A 20,766-nucleotide genomic window follows, 5' to 3' on the forward strand; every position below is an offset into this window, starting at 1 on the left:
TGTTTCAATAATAACCTAAAACTAGGCATGTTGCCTCATGTTAGCCACCACTGACATGTTCATTTTGACCGACGTCTCATATTTTGTGATAACTGCACAACCTCCTATCCTTCACTTCTACGCGTGCAAGATGTCAAAAATAAAGTAGTAGTGCTATGTAACAACTTCGAAAGCTATTAACAGATGCGGTCAAAAGTTTGCTTATAGTTCGATCTAATAACAATTGTGACAAACCTCCAATTCCTTACCTTGAGGAGGAGGTGTCAGCTGGCAATCAATGTATAGTTTTCTGACCATCTGGATTGAAAGACTGTTCTGGTATTTTTCTCAACAGCAAAGTTCGCTACAATACAGGCAGGTCTATATACGAAAAAACTTTCTTATATAGAAATAGAAATTAGAGCAAACTGTCGCTAGAATCACTGTATAACGTACCAAAAACATATGGCCACTAACAGTGTAACAACGTATGACAATAGACAACCGTTGTTGTATGAACTAAGAAAAGTGCATTTTGGCATTACATTTTGACACTTGAATAGCTCATCAGGTTTCGACATAAATTTTATATATTTACATATGTATATCGCCAGCAATGTCGGTGACAATTTCGTTTTTAGGAAGCAGTGTCTGGGACGAAGTCAGACCATTACATAATTCTTTTAACTTGTCTGCGGTCAAGCTTGGGTTGCCGCAGTCATGTTTTCTGAGGTAATAGTACTTCAGGTATTCAAACATTGGAATCTTTAATCCTGAGATAATGCAAGGCCACCAAATTTCCTTTTTTGGCAACGCTCATAATTGATTTATATTATCAAAGGCACATGAACAATTGTCGCAAAAAATGCTTTTGATGATTCTGGACAACAGACATACGTTATTATTTTCGTTAAAGAAGTAACGGCTTGCTGCATTAGTTCGTAAAAGATCAAACTATAAGTGATAGTGTCGCAATACTGCTACAACATACCGCGGTATACATAAAATATAATAGTGATATACTATAGCTTTGACGCGGGAACTTGCTTGCGGGTGATTGCTGGTTTGAGCTTCACCATTGACATTAAGCTAAATAAATAAAACTGACTGCTACAGAATATACCTGGTCAAAACCGTCTTTATCGCAAACATATAGAAGTGCACTTTAGTGTGATGTACAGAACAACAATGTCATATCTCTAGTATGTCGAGAAGCTAAAGAATAAGCTGGCTTCTCCTCACTCAGCACATGTACCGTGAGCGCTGCAAAAAACTTACTTCGTTGGATCCGTCTTTTGACAGGCAAAGGCTTTGGCGCTGTCGATGGCAGTGTTTAAGATTCTGCGACAATTTGCTTGTACTTCATGCTAGAGCCCACACTCGTTTAGCAAAAAGTACTGGTGCGACGCCGAGACCATGGCATTTCATTTTAAAATAGTTTGCGCCTGTTGGCGCCTTGTTATCTAACCTTCACCGATGCACTCAAAACAGGGCTTTTCACACACCTTGGCCTGTCATTTAAGCATGACACTCAAACGTCCCATTATTAATGGTAACGAATAACTGCTGCTCTTCGCTTCGGTGCGCACGCGGATTCAAGGTGCAACGGTGATGAACATGGGAAACCGTTATGGAGCTGTCGTAATGAAATTGGACCTTGCCTTCCGCGGCCATATCTTTCAATCCTCGTTTCACCCAATATTATTTCCCTTTAATTGCTTACGAACTTAGCTGGCACCTTACTAAGCTTCTCTACTTTGTTTTTATCTCGCTCATCCGCCATCATATCGCTACCATCAAATTACAACAGATTAGTTCGACTGCCATCGGAAGGCACCAATGAGTTGTTAAATTATTATAACCCTTTATTTCATTCACATATAGCTTTTCATTCCTAATGTATAATTTTTAAACTGATAAATGATATTAGTTTGTAGAACCTACACTATAGAACGATTGTTTTATACAAAATCGTTGTTTCGCACAGCGTATTACCTTTAATGTTATGTTGTTCAGATGAATGCCCAACCTTTTTAGAAACACAGAATGAAACAATCTTCGATAACTTCTACATGAAACGAGTGTCATTGCTAAAGCATTTCTTTCTGGGTAAGCTCTCTCTATCCTACAGACTTTGCTTTCAGATACCTCCGGAACTTAACAGCAGCGGCACCCCCGAAGGACTGTGTTCATCAGAATTCTGCTTCAGGATGTCCAACGCGCGATAGCAAGTGGCCGCTTTGTTGGCACCATATACGTGCCCTACTGAAGGCACTCAACATTTTCTAGCTGCGGCTGTAGCTAGAACACGACCTGGTTATGAATTCGCCTAGTTTCGACATGAAATTCACGAACTTCGTTATTAAAACCGCTTAACAGGGCTTTCACGCTGCTCACATTTATTCTTAGCTAATGTGATATTTCGGTATTTTCTGTATATAACTGCGAAATAGCGCTCACGTTTTTTGCAAGTAGAACGTATTTTTTAGCCAAATGCTTACGTATTTATTTACTGCACGAGGTCATCATTACGTATTAATAGATAACATCGTTCCAAATAAAAGTGAATGATTTGTCTAGTCGTTACATTGATTAATCATGCACACCACTTCTCCCTTAGTGATATACTGCGTCGTTTGACGTTCTTGCTTTTACACCAATTAGGCTAAAACAATCATACATCTGGTCCTACTATGTACACGTACGATTTCGAGATTTGGGAAAGAGTAAACATACCGGAAGTTTTCATAGCAGTAACTGGTACTTTTAACTAAAAAAACTCCGTAACTAATATTCTTCATATAAGAGGGTAGGAAAAAGAGAGCTTATAGTTGGCAAAAGAATAATCTTATGTTTACCAACAGATTTCGACAAAAAAATATAGTGTGTATACAGTTGAATTGTATACTTAATTTGCCTTAATTTACGCATTTTCTAACTAGAAGCGAATCCCCTTGAAAACGCTGGAGATCCAATTTTATGGCTAGGTATTTATAAATTAGCTTATCGTAGTACGCATTAGCTTGATGATAACCGTGGGTCAAATTCGTTATCCCATACGTTAAAGACGATCCACGCCAACCAAAATCGTGGCGCGGAACCGTGAACAAGAGCGTCTGCTATAAATTTTACCTGATGGCAAGGAGACTATCCGTATTTCTGGGGAAAGCGGTATCCGAAAACAACATGGAATTAGAAGTGGGAATTCGACTGAAACCATAAGATCCTACTTGCCGATACTAAAGCTTAAGTATTCTTCGGCAATTTATCTTATTTATCTATTTAAAAATGTATTAATGTTTGTTGACTTAAAAGCTTCCTTCGACTTCACCTTAAGTTTCCCGCCGTAGTCGGCCTTCCCACGAACGTGCTTAGCTCAATAGCAGCAATACTGGAGGAAAGCCGGGTTATAATCCATAATGGGGTCTTGGAGCTGCAAAGATCCTCCCTGACTACTTGGAATACTACCTGACAAAGATGAATAAATGAGTTTGATTGATTGATTGATATTTATCAAATTAAGATATTTGCGCTTTTCTAGAACATTCCACAGGACCCTAGATAGTGTGATACAATGCTTTTGAGCCTTAACCTATGTATCATTACTACCCCCATCATTAAACACATAGGATGCTCGCCCAAAGGTCAGTCTTCATGACCAAATACATATGCTTTTGATGCAAGTTAGCAACCTGCATAAATATATGAATCTATATAATTTAACGTAAACATAAATTACGCACTCTTTTGTAAATATTCAAGAAAGAACTAGCTTCAAACCAAATTGTAAAATGAAAACTAGTACTTTGAACATTGCTAATTTGTAACACTGGTCTCGCTGTTCCGACCCAAATAATTTGCTTTCTCATTTAATCGTTTTCCTTAAGTCTAGTCATAAAAATGATTATATATTCGTCGTCACTCTCCATGACCTTCTCCTATTTCTCAACTAATTTATTGATTGTTTCTCATTAGAAATATTGAGGTTCGAAATTCGCCCGATAAGGTTTTGACACCTCTTCGCCGTTAAAAGCACAGCCACGAATTTCATTTGCGAGTGATCGGGAAAGGTGGTGTCTATGGGAGCGATGTCTGGAAAATACAGTAGTTTGAAAGAAACCCCCCACTCAAACGCTTGCAGAGCGACTTTTACAGTCTTTGTCATATGCGCCGTGGCAGTGTTATGGAGGAAGGCGACTTTACTTCGCCCATCGGGTTTTCTCTGAAGGATAGCTTTGTTCACTTGACACATATTTCACGGTGTATATGATAATACAACCAAATACAAATGATCGCCTATTTGGTATGGAGATCCAATTTAAATCTGGCCTCATGCGTTATCGGACCTATTCATTGCTCTCTCTATTTAATGTCAGCATGAAAATACCATTTCTTGTCTCGGTGACAATTTTGTGTAGAGGCCTGTCATTGTGATTGCGTGTGTCCGGGGCTCGGCGACATGTTAGCAGTCAATAAGAAGCTTTTTTTTTGCAGCCTTTATTTAGTCCACAGCACACCGAGGCTCCTAATTCTAATAAAATTCTTCAGAAATATTCAAGATACTTCTCAGTGGTCTGATTTTTATATTCTTGGTCATTTAACGAATTGTTTACTACTAGAGGTTCTTATCGATCTCGAATAGTTGACTGCAATACGGTATTCCTTCCAGACCTAAAATCTCAGCTTTGAACTTTGCAAACCTTTTCTAACAGTCCTTTCATTTATAAAACGCTCACTGTACGCGGCGAAATTAGTCCAGGCTAATTCATTGATCTCAGTAAAAGAAGAAATAAGGTAAGTGTAGAAAATGCGTTTTTTTTTCATTTCGTTCTTTTCGTTTAGAACATCCATCTCTAAAACTTGTACTCGACACAAAATTTCGTTACACAGCAAAATTACAATGAACTTACAGAGGAGAGGAAAATCTTCGAACTGTGTATAAAAATAAACAAACAGTTTGGTACGGACAAAAACAAAGTTATCACAATCAAATCAACTTTAAATACAAGGTATTACTAAAGATATTTACAAGCCTTCAATTAAAATTAGTTAAATGTTTCATTATAGAACGAGCATTTCTTGCGTGTAACAATCAAAGGCTAGTGCATATTATTCATGATAAAGAAAGCTATCGGCTCTACTGTCGACGTTTTGAAAGAACAAGTAGATTAGAGATAATTAATCTTTGTATACCAACCGCTGTTCGAAACACAAAAAAATTATTCAAGTTCAAGTCGTCTTTGTATATATTTTGATATATTTATTCCGAAAGATTTGGAACAAATCTGGGAGTCTGAGCTTTACGACTTCCAGGTAATGTTAAGTAAAACACAAGAGCTTATTTTTAAGTTACTTCATTTTTTTATTCTAAAAACATGAACTGTCGAATGAAGAACAAGAATATTACTGTATAAAGCTGCCAACAAAGCGGTCGAAGTATTTTGGTCAAAGTAGGTAAATCAGTTCTACCTGATCCCCTTGTTGTAACGGTAACGTTTATGCTAATTAAACGATTTCTTGGTTGTATTAGATGCGGCCTTTACTGCCATTTGCTGGGTTCTCTAACTTAGTCTGCGCCAAGCATACTTAAGGCCTCCATTTTTTTGATACGTCGATGTACTTCCCATCCGGTACGTCGTAATTCTTGATAGCTGGCGTCTCGGTGAGGACTAAGAACTTTACTGGCAACAACTGCTCATCAGGCTGGACAGCCGCCTGATATAGTGTGGGGCTAGCAAATCGAAGTTCCTCTAATGCTTTACATTGACACTCAACCATTGCTTGTATAATCTGTAGGTCACAAAAACACCAGAGTATCTCCTACTTGTATTATTGCAAGTAATAGATCGCTCCAATTATTCGGATTGTAGTTTAAAACATTCACTCGATTCTTAATATCAAAATAAGTCACATTTATCTATTTATTACATTTATTTATTTTATTTCTGTATTCTAATCAGTACTAAATCATTTCATTTATCCAAATTAATTAAGAAGCTTAAATCAATAGAATCTTTTTGGCTCTCGGCAAGCGTAATTTAAGCTACTAAAAGATAGCATCCTTCCTAGCAACTACCAACATATTTTAAGTAACTTAAGTACCCCAGTGCCTCTCGAAGTTTTTTCTTGAGTTTTTCTTGAAGGTATGCGTCTTTCAATTTGGCCTTTTGAGCCCCAGAGTCAGCTGGTACCGTTATCCCTATCTCGTTCTCGTAGGAATACTAATTAGTTTGTTAGCTCAAATTAAATTGCATTGAATTATATAACACATTTATATATAATGTTACAAGGATCTTAATCGAATTGATGCAATGTCTATTTAACAGTCTAGTTTTCTAGCTGTAGGTTGGTACACCTGAGATACTGACTGACTTTTGTGTTAAACAAGAGCAGGATTAGTTACGACCTACGCGATCGTAGTTCCTAGGCAGTACCCTTAACGGCTAATACGCAGCTCTGTATATAAAAGTGTAAAACTGAATTGCGGGATGACAAACATTTCGCGACAAAATTGTGACCCTCACAATTTCGGAGCGATGTAGATTTGAGATTTAAATCAGGATAATTTGCGACCTATAGTGTACAGGATGAAGATGTTTATCATGCCAACGTGCAATAAGTAAAACGGTCTAGATAAAGTTGACGAAATGAGTCAAAATGTTCAGCATATGTCTTTTTATGATTTGATTCAACGCAGGCGTTTCTGCGGCCAGCCATTGCTGCCAAGCACGTAGTCAAAAAGGCGAGCCAAGAAGCGCGCATTCTCTGTTTCAAAAAAACCTATGTATGAAAGAAAGTTTATTCCAAATTATGAACTCTCTGATTTCTTGATTAAAAAAACCTAGTCCTTGAAATCATTGAAATTAACAAGCGTATCTTCTGATGCCAGCATACCCGCATTATTTGTCAAGGTGATCAGCGATAGCCCAAAGCTAGTCTTAATATCTCAGGAGCGTTTAATCTGAGGTATATGTCGATAGCGCTGTCGCTGTGAATGAAATATTTATCCGATTTCACAGTTTATTAAGTTATTAAGTTTTCGAGCGCATATACATTTTTGCTCAGTAAAGTTAATAAAACGTATGTAAAAGCAACTTCTAATGAATGGCAATTCTAGAACGTCATTACTAAATGGGCAGATAATTGACTATGAAATAAGAGACTTCTTTATGATGCGGGAGATATTCCCAGCATGCAAAACAATATTTACATATGGGAAGATGCAGAATGTATCATTGATGCACACTGAGAAGAGCTTACACATATCTATAGGCTGATCAAGGTACCTCGATATCCACGCATCGCTTACAGTTAGACATAATAGAAATAGCAGAAATAGAGAGAAATAGGAGAGACACACGAAATATCAGATAAAACTCATGCAATTTTTTGGACAATGAGATAATAATTTTATCAAAAACCTTATGATTAGAGCAACTGAAAGGTGCTTTTGTTGGTTGCTTTATGTAGCCATACTCTAATATTCGTTTTTTAGTAACACGTGAGAAAGCGTGGTAAGCTTTTCATCGGACGGTTCCATTGGTTTTCGGCAATAAATCAAATATTATTTTTCTATGTACTTTTGGTAAAGGTAATCCAAAATTAATGGAACCGATTGAACGCCCAACGCGCGAATGTGTAGATAAAAAGTCTACTGAAAGTGTTGTAGTATATTTTAATATATGCATGCACGATACGACAATAGCGTTTGCTGTGAACCTGGTTTATATAAGCTTTCGTTCGTACGTTTCCATTTCGACAGTAACTGCAATTTATATCGGAGAAGTGGATACTAATTGAGTATTATTTGTAGGGCAATAATCATATTATTCAAATATGCCTTCTCGCTCAATGCATGTGTACTTCATTTGATTCTCTGGTGTCAGCCGCTCCAATCCATATTTTCAATATTGTTTACGAAATGTATATGTAAGGCCCATGGCCTATGGAACATTTTTGAGCTTCAGTAATATACTCTAACAAGAATGTCTATCATTTAAGCATATAGAAGTTTTCGTGTAAATAAAGATGAAAAGTTGTTAAATTTATAGAATCAAATAAACTGTTTGCCAGTCGGGTCATAAAAATAACAATTAAAAAAATTCTGCCAAAACGAACAACTTAACTAATTACCAGTTATTTACAAAATGTTTAGAAAGATACGCGATCTTTTGAGAGATTAACGGATATATTTCATATTCTTTGTTCTATAAATATATACTGGGATGGTTATGTTAACCTTGGACCAACCAAAAATGGAAGAGAAGCAATGAGGAAAAATGTATTTCAAAAGTCGTTAGTCTTTGTTGTCTGTCCGACAGGCCACTCAAAATATTAAGAAACGTTTAACGATAAGGATAAATTTCTATTAGTCTCACGTTAAATCTCATTGTGAGGTTTTTAGGTTACATATTTATTTAAGATGCTGACTATATATCATTTAAAAAAAAATAATAAGAACTTACGCTTCTCTCACCTTAGCCTCTTCGCGGTATTGTAGAGATCTAATATTACCCCATGCTCGCATCAAATCCTCCCTAAAAGATATGACATTATCTGTGATCGGCTCGCTATTTCGTTTACGGAGACCTAATTCCTTTTGGAGTCGTGGCGAAACTTCCATTTCATCTATTGGTTTCAATTTTTTTCCATGTCTTTTCAGCAGTCTGGAATATAAATAGAATATAGTTAATTTTTCATTAAAAATCAGAAAGCTCATGCCTCAGTAAGAGCTTTCAAGACCATAATCTGCTTTCTCAGGGTTTAATGTCCGCAGCCAGTTTCGTGAGCAGCTTAAACAATTATTTTTTTGAATTAAATCTATTGTGTCTGAATGATTATACAAAAACGTATAAAAAATCGTTAATAAATTCTGTACATTCTCTAACAGATCAAGCTAAGAGTTACAGCAATAACTTTATTAAAAAGTTCCTATATAAGATGTGGGAGTTTCAACCAATATTGCTTTAGTTCCAAGCCCCAGCACGACACTTATTTAGCTAGGTGTCACCTGTATTTAAACTAAAATATATATAAACTAAGGTTAATACTAAGTAATCTTTGTAAGCCTTTGATACCAACCCATTAAACTGTAATTTGAAAATAGTTTTTGAAAAGTTTGATACACATAAGAAACAGGCAACGTAATCAGAGAAAAGGACATAAGAAAGTTACCTGGTTGCCGAAAACATTCTGACACATGCAGAGTGCAACCAATAGGAGTAAAGATATCAGAAATTCTCGGGAGTTCAGAAAAATTTTGCGTTTGGTTTCAGTGAGAATTGGAACGCGAACTACGAAGTTTTTGTTAAATAAAGTCCCCTTAGAGATTGATAGAAGAAATATAGTTCAATATATATTCAGTATTATATTAACATGCATTCAAAGATGTAATTAATAAATGAATGAATACAAAGTATGCACAATCGAAACTGTACGTAAATATCTCACCTAATGCCTTTTTCAATTTTCCTAATTTTCCTTTGTTCGCGCATCCTCAAGATCTGAGGATCTATCCTTTTTTTCTTCCTAAGGGGCTCCGCACACAGAACTGGTGTAATATGCAAGTTCCGTATACTACTGTAAACTGAAGAAAGGATCGGCAAGCTACTTGCCCGGAATAACGTTTCGATGCCACTGTAAGTTCGAAGTAAGTTCGAGAGCATTTTTTTAATGCAACCTTACGGTATTACAAAATAGAAATGTAATGCTCTTAAAACCGGCTGCGTGACAATAAATGTCGCCATCTTGGATTTGATGGCGAAAGGGAAAAAGCAAATGTAAATATCAGCCGAGCGGTCCTATAAAAAACATAGCAGCTGTATTATCATTATTATTACTTCTATTATCAGTTGTCCTGTTGTTCGCATCGGGATTTTACTTAATTTTACATTAAAAAAAAAGTAGTGAATGTTGTTTTTACACGTTCTAAAAAAATTCTGCCAGCATCAGAGAAAATGATCACTTGAAGAAGTAAAGCAAGGACTACATTTCGGCAAGTTACTAAAAATGCAAGAAGCCGAGTGTTGTCGTAATCAAGTATCACTCCTCTCCTATTGATCATAGCTGTCTTTTTTGCTGATGCTTTACTTCAAATAGCTGAGCTGTTCATAGTACATAATTGAGCTATTGTTTTTGTTGTTTGAAGGAAACTTACAGAAAAGCACTCCTCTGCAGTTCCAATAAATGCATAGCATAACATTTTTTTCCATAAGGTCTGGCTTTAGCTTTCGTGTGAAGGGCATTACTTTCCTCTAATTATAATCTGACTAAAAAGTGATGTTATTGTAAATTATCCACGTTTCATCATCCATAGTTTGTAGCATCTCATTTCGTTAGGAAACCTAGCATCTTAGCGATCTCGAATATATTGTTTCTGATATTCCCAGAATTGTTCATAAGGGCAGATTTTTATTAAATGTTGTTATAAAACAGCCGTTGCGATTTATTTGAGGAAGGCGAATATATTTTACTGAGTTAAATTATCCGTAACTCTTTTCGCGAGAAAAGGGTTTTGCATGTTCAGTCTTAGAATACCCTCGGTTTTTTAGTTGGTGATTAGTCAAATCATGGAAAAGCCACATGTCTGCTTGACCGACGTGATTGTTGTTGAACGGTCGATTTAGATGCTCATTAATTTTCTGGAATCTAACAAAGGCTCATGCGATAGTTCTGATTGAGCACAGTAAGAATTCTACAATCTAGTAAGAGAATCGATATACACATGGCCTATTTTCGGTGCTCAAGTTATTACTTCAAAAACGAGAACCACATCTTGACCGCTGGTCAGCCGAAAGATTGGGTTCATGTGGTCCATAAATTTCCTCAAGGACTTGGGTTTGTTCTCACCTCATCCAATTTTATTTATGCTGCAAAAACTAATCATAAATGAACTACGAACTTAAGGACAATCAATAATATTTCAGAAAATTGTTGAAAACTTTTTATTGTTACTAAAAAGATGGAAACATGATTTAGTTAGGGCATTTATTTGTCAAACACGCAGTTTTTCGGAGCGGTTTCCTGAAACAGGATATATACATTAGTAGTGACCATGTTTTATAAATATATAGTATAAGCAATCAACCGCGGCGTCCAACTTTCCCTGGTGCGTCATGTGACGTATTAACCAATCCGGAATGAAACTAGTAGTTGTGAACATCAGTAGCCAAAGAGCTAGTTGCATATTAAGTACGAATAATGCTATTAAAACTGTTACAAATATGCGCTGATAACACTTAAATAATACTTGCTTGCTGTTGTTCAATGACGTTCTTATAGGCTTTAATCTACTCTCTTACCTGTTGATCAAGTCATTTATACCTTGATGTATAGCAAATGTGGCTTGGGTTTCTAGCCATGATACAACTGTACACATAGTAGTATAATTTTAACCACAAAACGCCTGGTTTGTGACGGTATACTATGTGAGCCTTCTCATGAGTTCTAGAATTACCTATACAAGCCACCTTACACACTGAATTCTTATTTTTTACCCTTATTTTATTATTTTACTAATTTTTGAGCATATAATTGTTTATAACTGCTATACATATTATTCTTTACATAGCAGTCAATCATCGTTTGTCTGCTTACCTCCTGTCTTCGCCCTCTTATACCACTACCACTCACTTAGAACTCTTAACTTACTAGTTTTACTAGTCTCGCTCGTTATTTCAGTTAACATCATTAACCTAATATATTTCAATTACTGTTTTGCGTCAAAATAAAATTGTTTTCTTATTGTGGCATTAAAAGATGCCTATGCAACACTGATTCGTACAGTGAAGGTTATATCACGTATAGACCAGTATTCTATTCGTTTAGGGCACGAAGTAATTACAGTGGGTAACTGCAGGAGACTCTACAGAGATGGTTAAGAGGCTGCAGGGGATTCCCGAAACAACTATCTATAGTTATACAGTAGTCTCGTATACATGTTAAGATTATCCGCATTCATCGCACCTAGTAGTCAGAAATGAATGCTATATATATAGGCAAACGAAGATATATGATGAAGTATGAGACACCGTGCCATCCCAAGTTCAGAATAAATATTTAAAATAAAAACTTTATTCATATTAATTCTATGTCTGAGATAACTCAAGCTACTCGGAAATTTTTAAGTATTCGTATGCATGTTGATTTGTTCGTATTGCACCTGTATCTGGAGAGCAGCATAGCAAATCTCTTGCCCTCAGTATACTGAAATAGTTTTTATTTTTCTGATAATTTTTCAGAGCGAAAATAAAGATGGAAGTAATTCGACAGTACGGCAACTAGTTAATGGATCAGTGTTGCAAATCTTGCCGCAGTAATCGTATTAATTAATAAATTAACACTACATGTAAATTTAATAACGTTCAATCAGAAGGGTGAATATCGTTGTGAGACTATTAATTGGCATTAAAATTATATGCGTTTTGATTGAAAAATTCCACATTTAGTTAAAGCTTTACTGATGATGTCTTCGAAAATGCAATATAGTGCAGTCATACACTGTTTAGCTGCTACAGCACTCTGTCTGTGGTTTTGCGAGATATCACAAAAGGCGGTAGATATATTTTTGCTCTCACAACAATCGATCTATAAATTCCCTATTGTAAGCCCAATAATTTCTTAAAATAAAATACTTGCGCCCTCTTCTTGAAACTACTGGATAATCTTAAAGATATACCAGGGTATCTTACTTGCCTTACGTGTCTTGGTAAAAATACTTGGTGTCTTACCTGCTTACAATCTACCTTCGTTGACATATACTATTTTAACTATACTTAAGAAACCAGCGTCCCGAAATCTAGGGGTTTGCAACATCAACCTCTCAATACAGTCGAGAGTGCTTATTTGCAAAAATCTGCTGCACGCACTAAAATATATTTAAAAATCAAGCATGATTTAGAAGGGCTGAATTAGAAGTCATTGCAGCATCCAATGTTTGAATTGACTAAAGAAAATGCACCGTTTATAGTACATTGCAACGCTGTCAAACTGTCCAAGAGACAAAACATGGAAACCTTACTGCTGTAAAGCTATTTCGTGTTTTGTTCAGGTATCTGCAAGTTTATCCTGTCGAGGTTTATAATGGTAGGCTTGCAGTTATTCTACACATACGTCCATAGTTAATCATTCCCACACTCGGCATGATTCACACCTCAACTTACAAAGACATTCTTTGAGTAATGATGCAAAATGCTTTTTTATTCAGATATACTCTGACAATGAGATGAGTCATGGCCAAAAAATCAATCTCGAAATTCTGTGCCTCCAAATTATGTCAATGTCCACGATGTTATGCTCTCTTAATGATTACATTTTATCCCCATTGTATGCGATTTACAGGGTCAATAGTCGAAGTAGCTGATTCTGCATAAGCCATTCGTAGTGTGTAGGATTCCGAGTATCGTGAAGGCTCTTGGTAACCAACATCTACCTAGTTTACCATCATCATTATATGAAGTAAGCTCATAACGACATCGAACATTAGGCCCGTAACCGGGTGATAGTGGCTGAACGGAAACCATAACTCATAGCTAACGACCGTGAGGTAATAGACGGGAGGATACATGAAAATATAGTCAAATAGAGAAACTTATGATTCAATGGGTGATTTTGCAACAAACATTAATATAGCACAATGTTGTCCCCCTTTGAAATAATTTGGCCGGAGGTTGGTCACATATGGTCTGGTTTTGGCTGAGTCTGATCAGAGACAAACTGGACTCGCAGAGCTTAAGACGGAGATTCAATATTGGCAAATAGTGCATAGGCACAGGAGTGCTTGGCTTATGATCCTTCAGACTTCGCATCATATCAAGTACTTCTTCTAACTCTAATGGCAGCTAGCCGTCTAGAATACCCTACCGCTCTTGAACATGTCTTACGCTTTGCTAACCAGAAACACTTATTGAAAAAAGAATCATTCTAATTAACATGAGACATTTTCGTTATATGGAAATGGTTCAGCCTATATAAAAAGATTACATGAACCTAACGGAAGATCGTCAATATAATGTCACTTTATGAACATACTAATTTTCTTCTCAATTGTCTTTACCACACAAGGTTTATCCGACAGAGTCCTACAGAGTTGATGATACTTGTCGCTTCTCAGGTTTCTGTAAACTTGTTAGGACCGAAAGCTCTTTGTAAGGCATTATTATAGGGGTCATAACGTAGTAGATATAAATTCACCAGAAATTTTTCCAATTTTATTATTGCCGTTACTCGTCTTTCAGGAAGCGCTGGGTCATTATTCTACGACCCCGTTAGTTTCATTCGGCGCATAACTAAATATCCGAAATGGCGTTCATCTGCTAAGTTGCATTTACTGCATCTCCATTCGATTCAGTTACACTTCTTGTTCTAATTTAATTATATGTGCATGTATGTACACTCAATAATAATACATACGCCTCCTTTATATGCATCTGTATGTGTATGAAATGTTTTATTTAATATCTTCATGATCATCTTAAATAGTCCCGTAAGCGTTGGGCTTCACCTACTGGTATATCGCTTGTACTATTCTGTTAGCTAGATAACCTCTATTTTAATATTATTATTAATAGTCAAAATTGGTGAGCAGCTTGTGTATATACACATATATATATATACATATATACATATATATATATACATATATATACATATATATATACACATATTTACATATAAATATATATGTATATATGTTACACGTCTGTTTTGTTAGAGATAGGCAACCACAGCTTCTCCAATTAACTTTTTATTTTCAACGTTCTCGTATCTCTAAACAAAAGTTTTACTAATCAGTATTCCTGACAAAGGTTTCTACTCGAAAAAAACTGATTAAAGAATATTTTAACTTCTCTTTTCATCCTATTTAAAACCGATTTTGCGCAATATAACATATCCCACTAAAGATTAATCATGTTGCCGTGTATTGATATGCTATCTCATAGTCGTGGTCGCCAATTGTTTTTGCCCTCAAATTGTCTTTTCTTAGAACGTGAGTTTTTCGCAATCTAGCGCAATACTCTATACAGCTTTTTCAGTCATAATTACTTTTCATTAGGCGTTCATACGAACGAGCAAAGGAAATAACGAATTATAATTATGAGTTGCAGAATTACAGTTTTTAACAAGGGTCTCCTTGAACAACGGAAGACCAACATACTTTAGGTAAATACATTTTGCAGACATTATGCTTGTATGCTATAAAACCTTTTATGCTTAATAGTTTGTCTTTACGGTAAAGGTTGAACTCAAAAACATTTTCTATGCCACTTCACAATTTTCTGAGAGTAAATCAATTTTTTTCACACATACTTTCTGTATCATGTTTACGTGATTTTTAGGACAAATCGGGTCAATATGTTTATCCTCAATCATTTATATCTATCCTCAATCATTTAAGCAAGTACACAAGTAAGACCCGTTCAGTAATAGAGCTATAATCAATACAAACGAATAATTTACATTGTCATTTCGCCAAACTCATTGCTTTAAGTAGCCTACGCATAATGACGGACTGCTACGATATTGCTTAGTAGCTCCTCGACCAACCCAGACCTCATAGCCACTTTGAAAGGAGCAATATTTGACAACAATTGAATGATGAGAAAGGTCTTGAGTAAAATTAGTGAGGTAGAAAAAATTCATATGTCTCGAAAAACCTGACCCGCTTGACCCTTGTAAAAGGCCCTATACTACCTAAAAACCACATCAGCCAATTGGTCCATTCATAACTTCGTGTATGTAGAGTAGTCCCATTCGCTCGGTGCTCTTCTAGACACAAATGAGTCAATCAATACTATTACTAATTAGCCACCACAACTTCCAAATTACCAACCCAAACACTACTCGATTCAGACGTTTCACTCAACATGCAATCACTCATACAGTTACTGGTGTTGTTGACGAGCATCGACTTTTCCAAGCTGACAGTTCAATACTGCACAGGGCAGGTGTTCTGAAGCTAAAAATGTAAGTTTTTTTTAACATGTCACATGTGTGGATGAAGCCCAAAGTGGTACAATTATGTGTGCAAAAGAGGCTGAAAACGATACATCTGCAAAACAAGTCATCTGTTGCTACTTCATCACATTTTAAATTTCACTTCATTATTATCATTTGATTTGACGGGTGTCTCGTTGAGTTTACATCGACACAATTCAGGATATACATTGCCTCTAACATATAACGATTTTTTTTATTCGGCCGCCAACAACTACTTAGAGTGTTAGCTGCAAACTTTCGTTAAACGCAGGGCATTGCAAAATAAAATTTCAGATTAGCTTCAATGTCAACTTTTCGTCTTGGAAAGAAATTAGCCAGCGATGTTTTCTTTAACATACTCGTTAAAGAAACATACTTATAGACTTCCGTGACTGCGGTAACGTCTGAATGTTGTTTTTTTTGGGAATTCCACACTGCACAACTTATTATTGTTATTGAGTGTGCGACGTTGCTGGATAAGTATGCGTATGCTGGATTTGCTGCTGTTGTTGCTGCTGCTGCTGCTGAAAAGAACTCTGACCGGCAAGTGTGGAGTCTCCTAATACAATTGTCTGAACTGGGTGGCCCACCAATGTGGGCGCAATGCCAGCCCCGATTGAAGAGGGCACTGGAATACCCTGGAAGCGTGTGACAACGAAAGCATAACTTATGGAAAGCTTATAAACTTGTAATATCTAGACACTAATGTCTTACATATGTTCAACGCCTCTTTCGCCCCCGTTTTCATGCGTCTACATTTCCAACACCTCGCACGCTTTTCTACTATGATTATGATTTGTTTATATTTATATTTTTACTCATCATTATTGTTATGCTAGACAAAAACTGAGCCCTTAAAAAGCTGCGCGTAACACAAACTACAGTGAGAAGCAAAAAAAAACCTATTTAATTATGCGAGACTGTATAGACAACGAACCCTGGGTTTTTAGTTCAAACCTTTTAACTGTGTCCACAAAACAAACTCGAACGTTTTTGCTTCGCAAAGCTTAGTTTTTATTCAAAACAGCCTCTGCACCGGTTTTTGAAATGTATGAGGTCATTTTAAAGACTTCGAACATTAGACTTAATGACTTCGAATGCTGGGATAATAGCGAAGACCCTTAGATAAGAACCTGCACATATCCGTCAATGTTTAAGGTGATTGCAGTTCTCTGATATATTCGCCAAATAGTAGCTGATTAACTAGGCTGGTCACATAAAGAAAACCTTACCTGCAGCTGCGCTTTATACTTATCACCCGTAGGATCTGCCGTGCCATTCATTTGTCCTGACGTGGCCAGCTGCATCATTTGGCCATTAACATTCACCATATCAGTCGTGTTTGCTAAAAGAAAAGATATGAGAAGAGTTGATAATATTGCAGTAGATTAGTAAGTGCGGTAAATAAGATGACGAAATTAGTAAGCTAAATGTAAACATAAGTATGGCTAATAAATATTGCGCTTGCTTCATTGAATCAAGACTACCCAAAATTAGGTTGGACAATTCGAACACTAGCTTTACCTAATGATCATCTTAGGGACAACCAATACTGAAACCGACATTCCAAATGACTAGTGTTAAAAATACAAATTATTAAAATTGGCCAAGACGTACCAATAATACTAAGATGCATTAATAATAATATTAAGCAACAGCTGTAGACGATGAGCGTGACATATATAAGTGCACATTCTTTTCCAACAATGGTACGTTTTCCTATGCTCCTATTATCGTACTATACTTAAAAATAATATTGTTACTTTTAATGTCTTACGGAAAACCCAGCGTTAAAACCTACTGTACACCTGTAATCCTTCTCCCGAGGACCCTCTGCCACCGTTTGTAAACTATTGCTTGAATAGGTACCGAGTCCACCTAATATTTCACATTAATGCTTGAAATACATACAAATTTCAGTACATTCATACAGATTAGTCCAGAGGAAAAACATCTAGCCCATGTGGCCAACCTCACCAACAACCAACAAAGCCGTATATTTTCTATCAGTATACGGCTTTAGTTATTAGGGTTCGTTGACTATATGGGCCGGGTGTGTTGTTTCTGGATTAAGTGCTGTCCAAAACCAAAACTTCAAAAAAATTATTGTGTATCTACCAGGTGGTTCACCGTTTGTACGACAGAGATCAGTGAAATGGATGTTGCAGCGAAATAGCACAAATATTTCGTTGATGGAGTGTCTTGAAGTTTGGCTCGCACGTCATAAATATAGACGGCCCTGAGCAAAGTCTAAACCGGTTCACTATAGTAGTGACAATCGGAAACCTCCTAGACTGCTATGGGAGTGCACTAATTGTCTAGCAAAATCCTAACGAATGAACAAGACACCGCAAGAAAACGCGCTTGGGCCCAAAACCTAAAGAATCGTAAGTCGAGAACATTCACCACCGCTGACAGGTTAACTTGATAGGTAGACTGCTAAACGAGATTATCTATTATGCTGAATTGCACAGCGAAGCCAATGGATGATCTCGGACCGACGTAAACAAATCCTTGCCTCTTTATCAACTGTTAGCTGGACTAGCAGATCCTCTCGGTCAAACGTACTTCCAGGACACAATCCTTGCAATCGAAAACAAAGCTCTCTGAAAAAAAACAGCATTACGGGTCTATAGCGGTAGCAGTCACTCTTAAGACCATACAGTTTTTCGCATGTAAGCACAGAAGCGGCCCTCAAAATTTCTCGGGCGGAAAAAAAGGAAAAGCTTAAGGGTCCTTTTGAGCGTCGGTGTGACCAGAGGTAGGAAGTTACGAAATACTTAACCAAAGCGAGCCAGCATTGGTACCTAGTTAATGTCTAATTACATTAATGAAAAGACCGGAGCGTATATTAATACCTAAGACCTCAATTCTGTGAAGCTTCCGGCTTCCCACGGAGGACAAAATCATATGATCATTTTCATCTACCAAACCTTTACTACGGGGTTAAACAATGCGAAACCGAGGGGGCTGTCTTGCTGAACACCTTTTCTCGTAAATAGCAAGGTGGTGCGCTATAGTAAGAGAGGGTTGTCATATGCTTGGTCCGTTAGTGGGGTGGGTCTCTTAGCAAGCAGTTGAACGCAAAGCGAATGTCAATTTAACAAAACTAACTGATAACTAAATGTGAAAGAACACATCCCGTCTGTTGCATTTACGCTCTCCGGTACCCGAAAGTTTGCTGATCATAACACAACCAGTCTTTAACCAGTCTTTTTCTCTATGAGAAATATGAACACCTTTGTTTTTCTTAGTTGGTTCGGCAACATGGGTTAAAAACATTTTGATACTAATGGATAGCCTTCGAAAAAATATTAGTATCAAAATCGATATTAGATATGTACAATATCTGTTAGATCATCGTGGTCATATGTGAAATTATTTTATATAAGCCACTTTAATCGTAATTGTTTGTTAGTCTAAAAAAACTACTTCAGACATTTTGTAGAAATCTAAACAAGGTTGTACACGTATTGATGTGCTTAGGGTTTGATGCACAAACGTATGACTGCCCTTTCAATGCATCTATGAATACAGATGTGATTAGATTTTGATAAATTTTTAATAAATAAATTAATCCTTAATAAATAAAAAGGTTTAGTGTTTAGAAACCTACACAATTTTGCTACTACTGACAAATATGCATGGTCCCCCACATATGCACAGCTTTCATAACTCGCGCGAAACTACGCATAATTGCGGCAATAAAAATCCATCATTTTGTTCGATGAACGAATTAAAAAAATTCATTAATTAAATACTGTTTTTTGTGTTTTACGTCTGGTACTAAAATTGTTTGTAGGGAGTAAATGGTGGGTTGGCCCCTCCCGGAAAAGAACGAAGTGTCGAACGCCCGGATTTGAACCAGGCTAGGTTACCAACTGTGGCTTCACAGGGACCAATAATGGCAAGAAGAATGATAGTAGCTTCCCTTTTATAGCATGTAATAAAGTCAGTACTTATCCATGAAATTACTAAACAAAGGATGTCTCAATTTTCGTTTGCACACAAAGCGTTTCAAAGATGGAGATCGGTCTTTTCAGAGTAATATAAGAGGTAAAAGCAACATTGTTTTACCGAAATGGCGGGGCGCTGTGACATTGTTCTCTTACTATGTAAATACTTAGATACACAATGATATACGCACGTAAAACAGACATGACAGAATACTTAAGTATACGTGATTGTATGGGAATCACTGCTTTGGTAAAGAAGTGAGGACAAACGTGTAAGGAGTGTTTTTTTCAGTCAGTACCTATTTCATTCACAACAAACAGTAATTACCATATTAGATATACTTTCCATCAATCTTCTCCAATCAATCTCCCTTGATTTTTCTTGAAGTACCATAGCATAAACTTTTCTCAACAAAATAGTGTACTTTGACAAAACTCGAAAAGGTATCTTGTTTAATGCGACAACCTGATGACATTATTGGAGGTAGTTGAAAGAAAATCTTATACTGAAGATTGGATTTGGAGAAAATAACGGATCTTCAAAACCACATACGACTTTTCTTCATCAGTATCAAGTATAATTGTGGTTACTGCTCACTATTTCAAGCATTTGTCATGATACCATTAGATAACCTAGCAAAATAGATTACTTCTCTAATTCTGTTAAAGTGTATCGAAAAAAGAGACCTTACTCCCTAGAACTGAAGCTTTATCGACTCTTTAGCATTTGACTGGTACCAGGTAAAATAATGGATCATAGCTTCATACAGGTATCATTAGAGCTCCAGCCACAAAAAAATTCCACTTTAAATCTGGAGAATCAAACATCGTGAATTTAAAATATTCTCACAAATAT

General features: G+C 36.4%; 2 protein-coding genes and 1 long non-coding RNA gene across 7 annotated transcripts in view; 1 reads left to right on the top strand and 2 right to left on the bottom strand.

The window, feature by feature from the left end:
• The first annotated feature begins 249 nt into the window (after positions 1 to 249).
• On the top strand, positions 250 to 2,563 carry LOC111270305 (uncharacterized). Its single transcript, XR_015314913.1, has 2 exons — positions 250 to 354; positions 2,111 to 2,563. It is a non-coding gene; the product is annotated as an uncharacterized LOC111270305 (long non-coding RNA).
• Positions 2,564 to 5,317: 2,754 nt separating this feature from the next.
• On the bottom strand, positions 5,318 to 9,740 carry mRpL40 (mitochondrial ribosomal protein L40). Its single transcript, XM_022850450.2, has 3 exons — positions 9,430 to 9,740; positions 8,456 to 8,645; positions 5,318 to 5,769 (listed from the first exon to the last, which is right to left on the bottom strand). The coding sequence occupies exons 1-3, from the start codon at positions 9,642 to 9,644 to the stop codon at positions 5,566 to 5,568; spliced, it is 609 nt and encodes a 202-aa protein (XP_022706185.1). The 5' UTR covers positions 9,645 to 9,740; the 3' UTR covers positions 5,318 to 5,565.
• Positions 9,741 to 13,155: 3,415 nt separating this feature from the next.
• The window catches only part of Art4 (arginine methyltransferase 4), a 19,831-nt gene continuing 12,220 nt past the window's right edge, over positions 13,156 to 20,766 (bottom strand). For 3 of the 5 annotated variants that reach the window (XM_022850453.2, XM_022850454.2, XM_022850455.2), the window contains 2 exons: positions 17,187 to 17,299; positions 13,156 to 16,592 (listed from right to left, as the gene is read on the bottom strand). In XM_022850453.2, coding sequence (XP_022706188.1) covers positions 16,407 to 16,592; positions 17,187 to 17,299 — 299 coding nt within the window. In that variant the 3' untranslated portion in view covers positions 13,156 to 16,406. Of the gene's footprint in view, positions 16,593 to 17,135; positions 17,300 to 20,766 lie in introns of those variants that run through there. The other 2 variants (XM_022850456.2, XM_022850457.2) reach the window with 1 other exon arrangement.

Source organism: Varroa jacobsoni, unplaced genomic scaffold, assembly GCF_002532875.2.
Source record: "Varroa jacobsoni isolate VJ856 unplaced genomic scaffold, vjacob_1.0 scaffold_1462, whole genome shotgun sequence".
Lineage (NCBI taxonomy): Eukaryota > Metazoa > Arthropoda > Arachnida > Mesostigmata > Varroidae > Varroa > Varroa jacobsoni.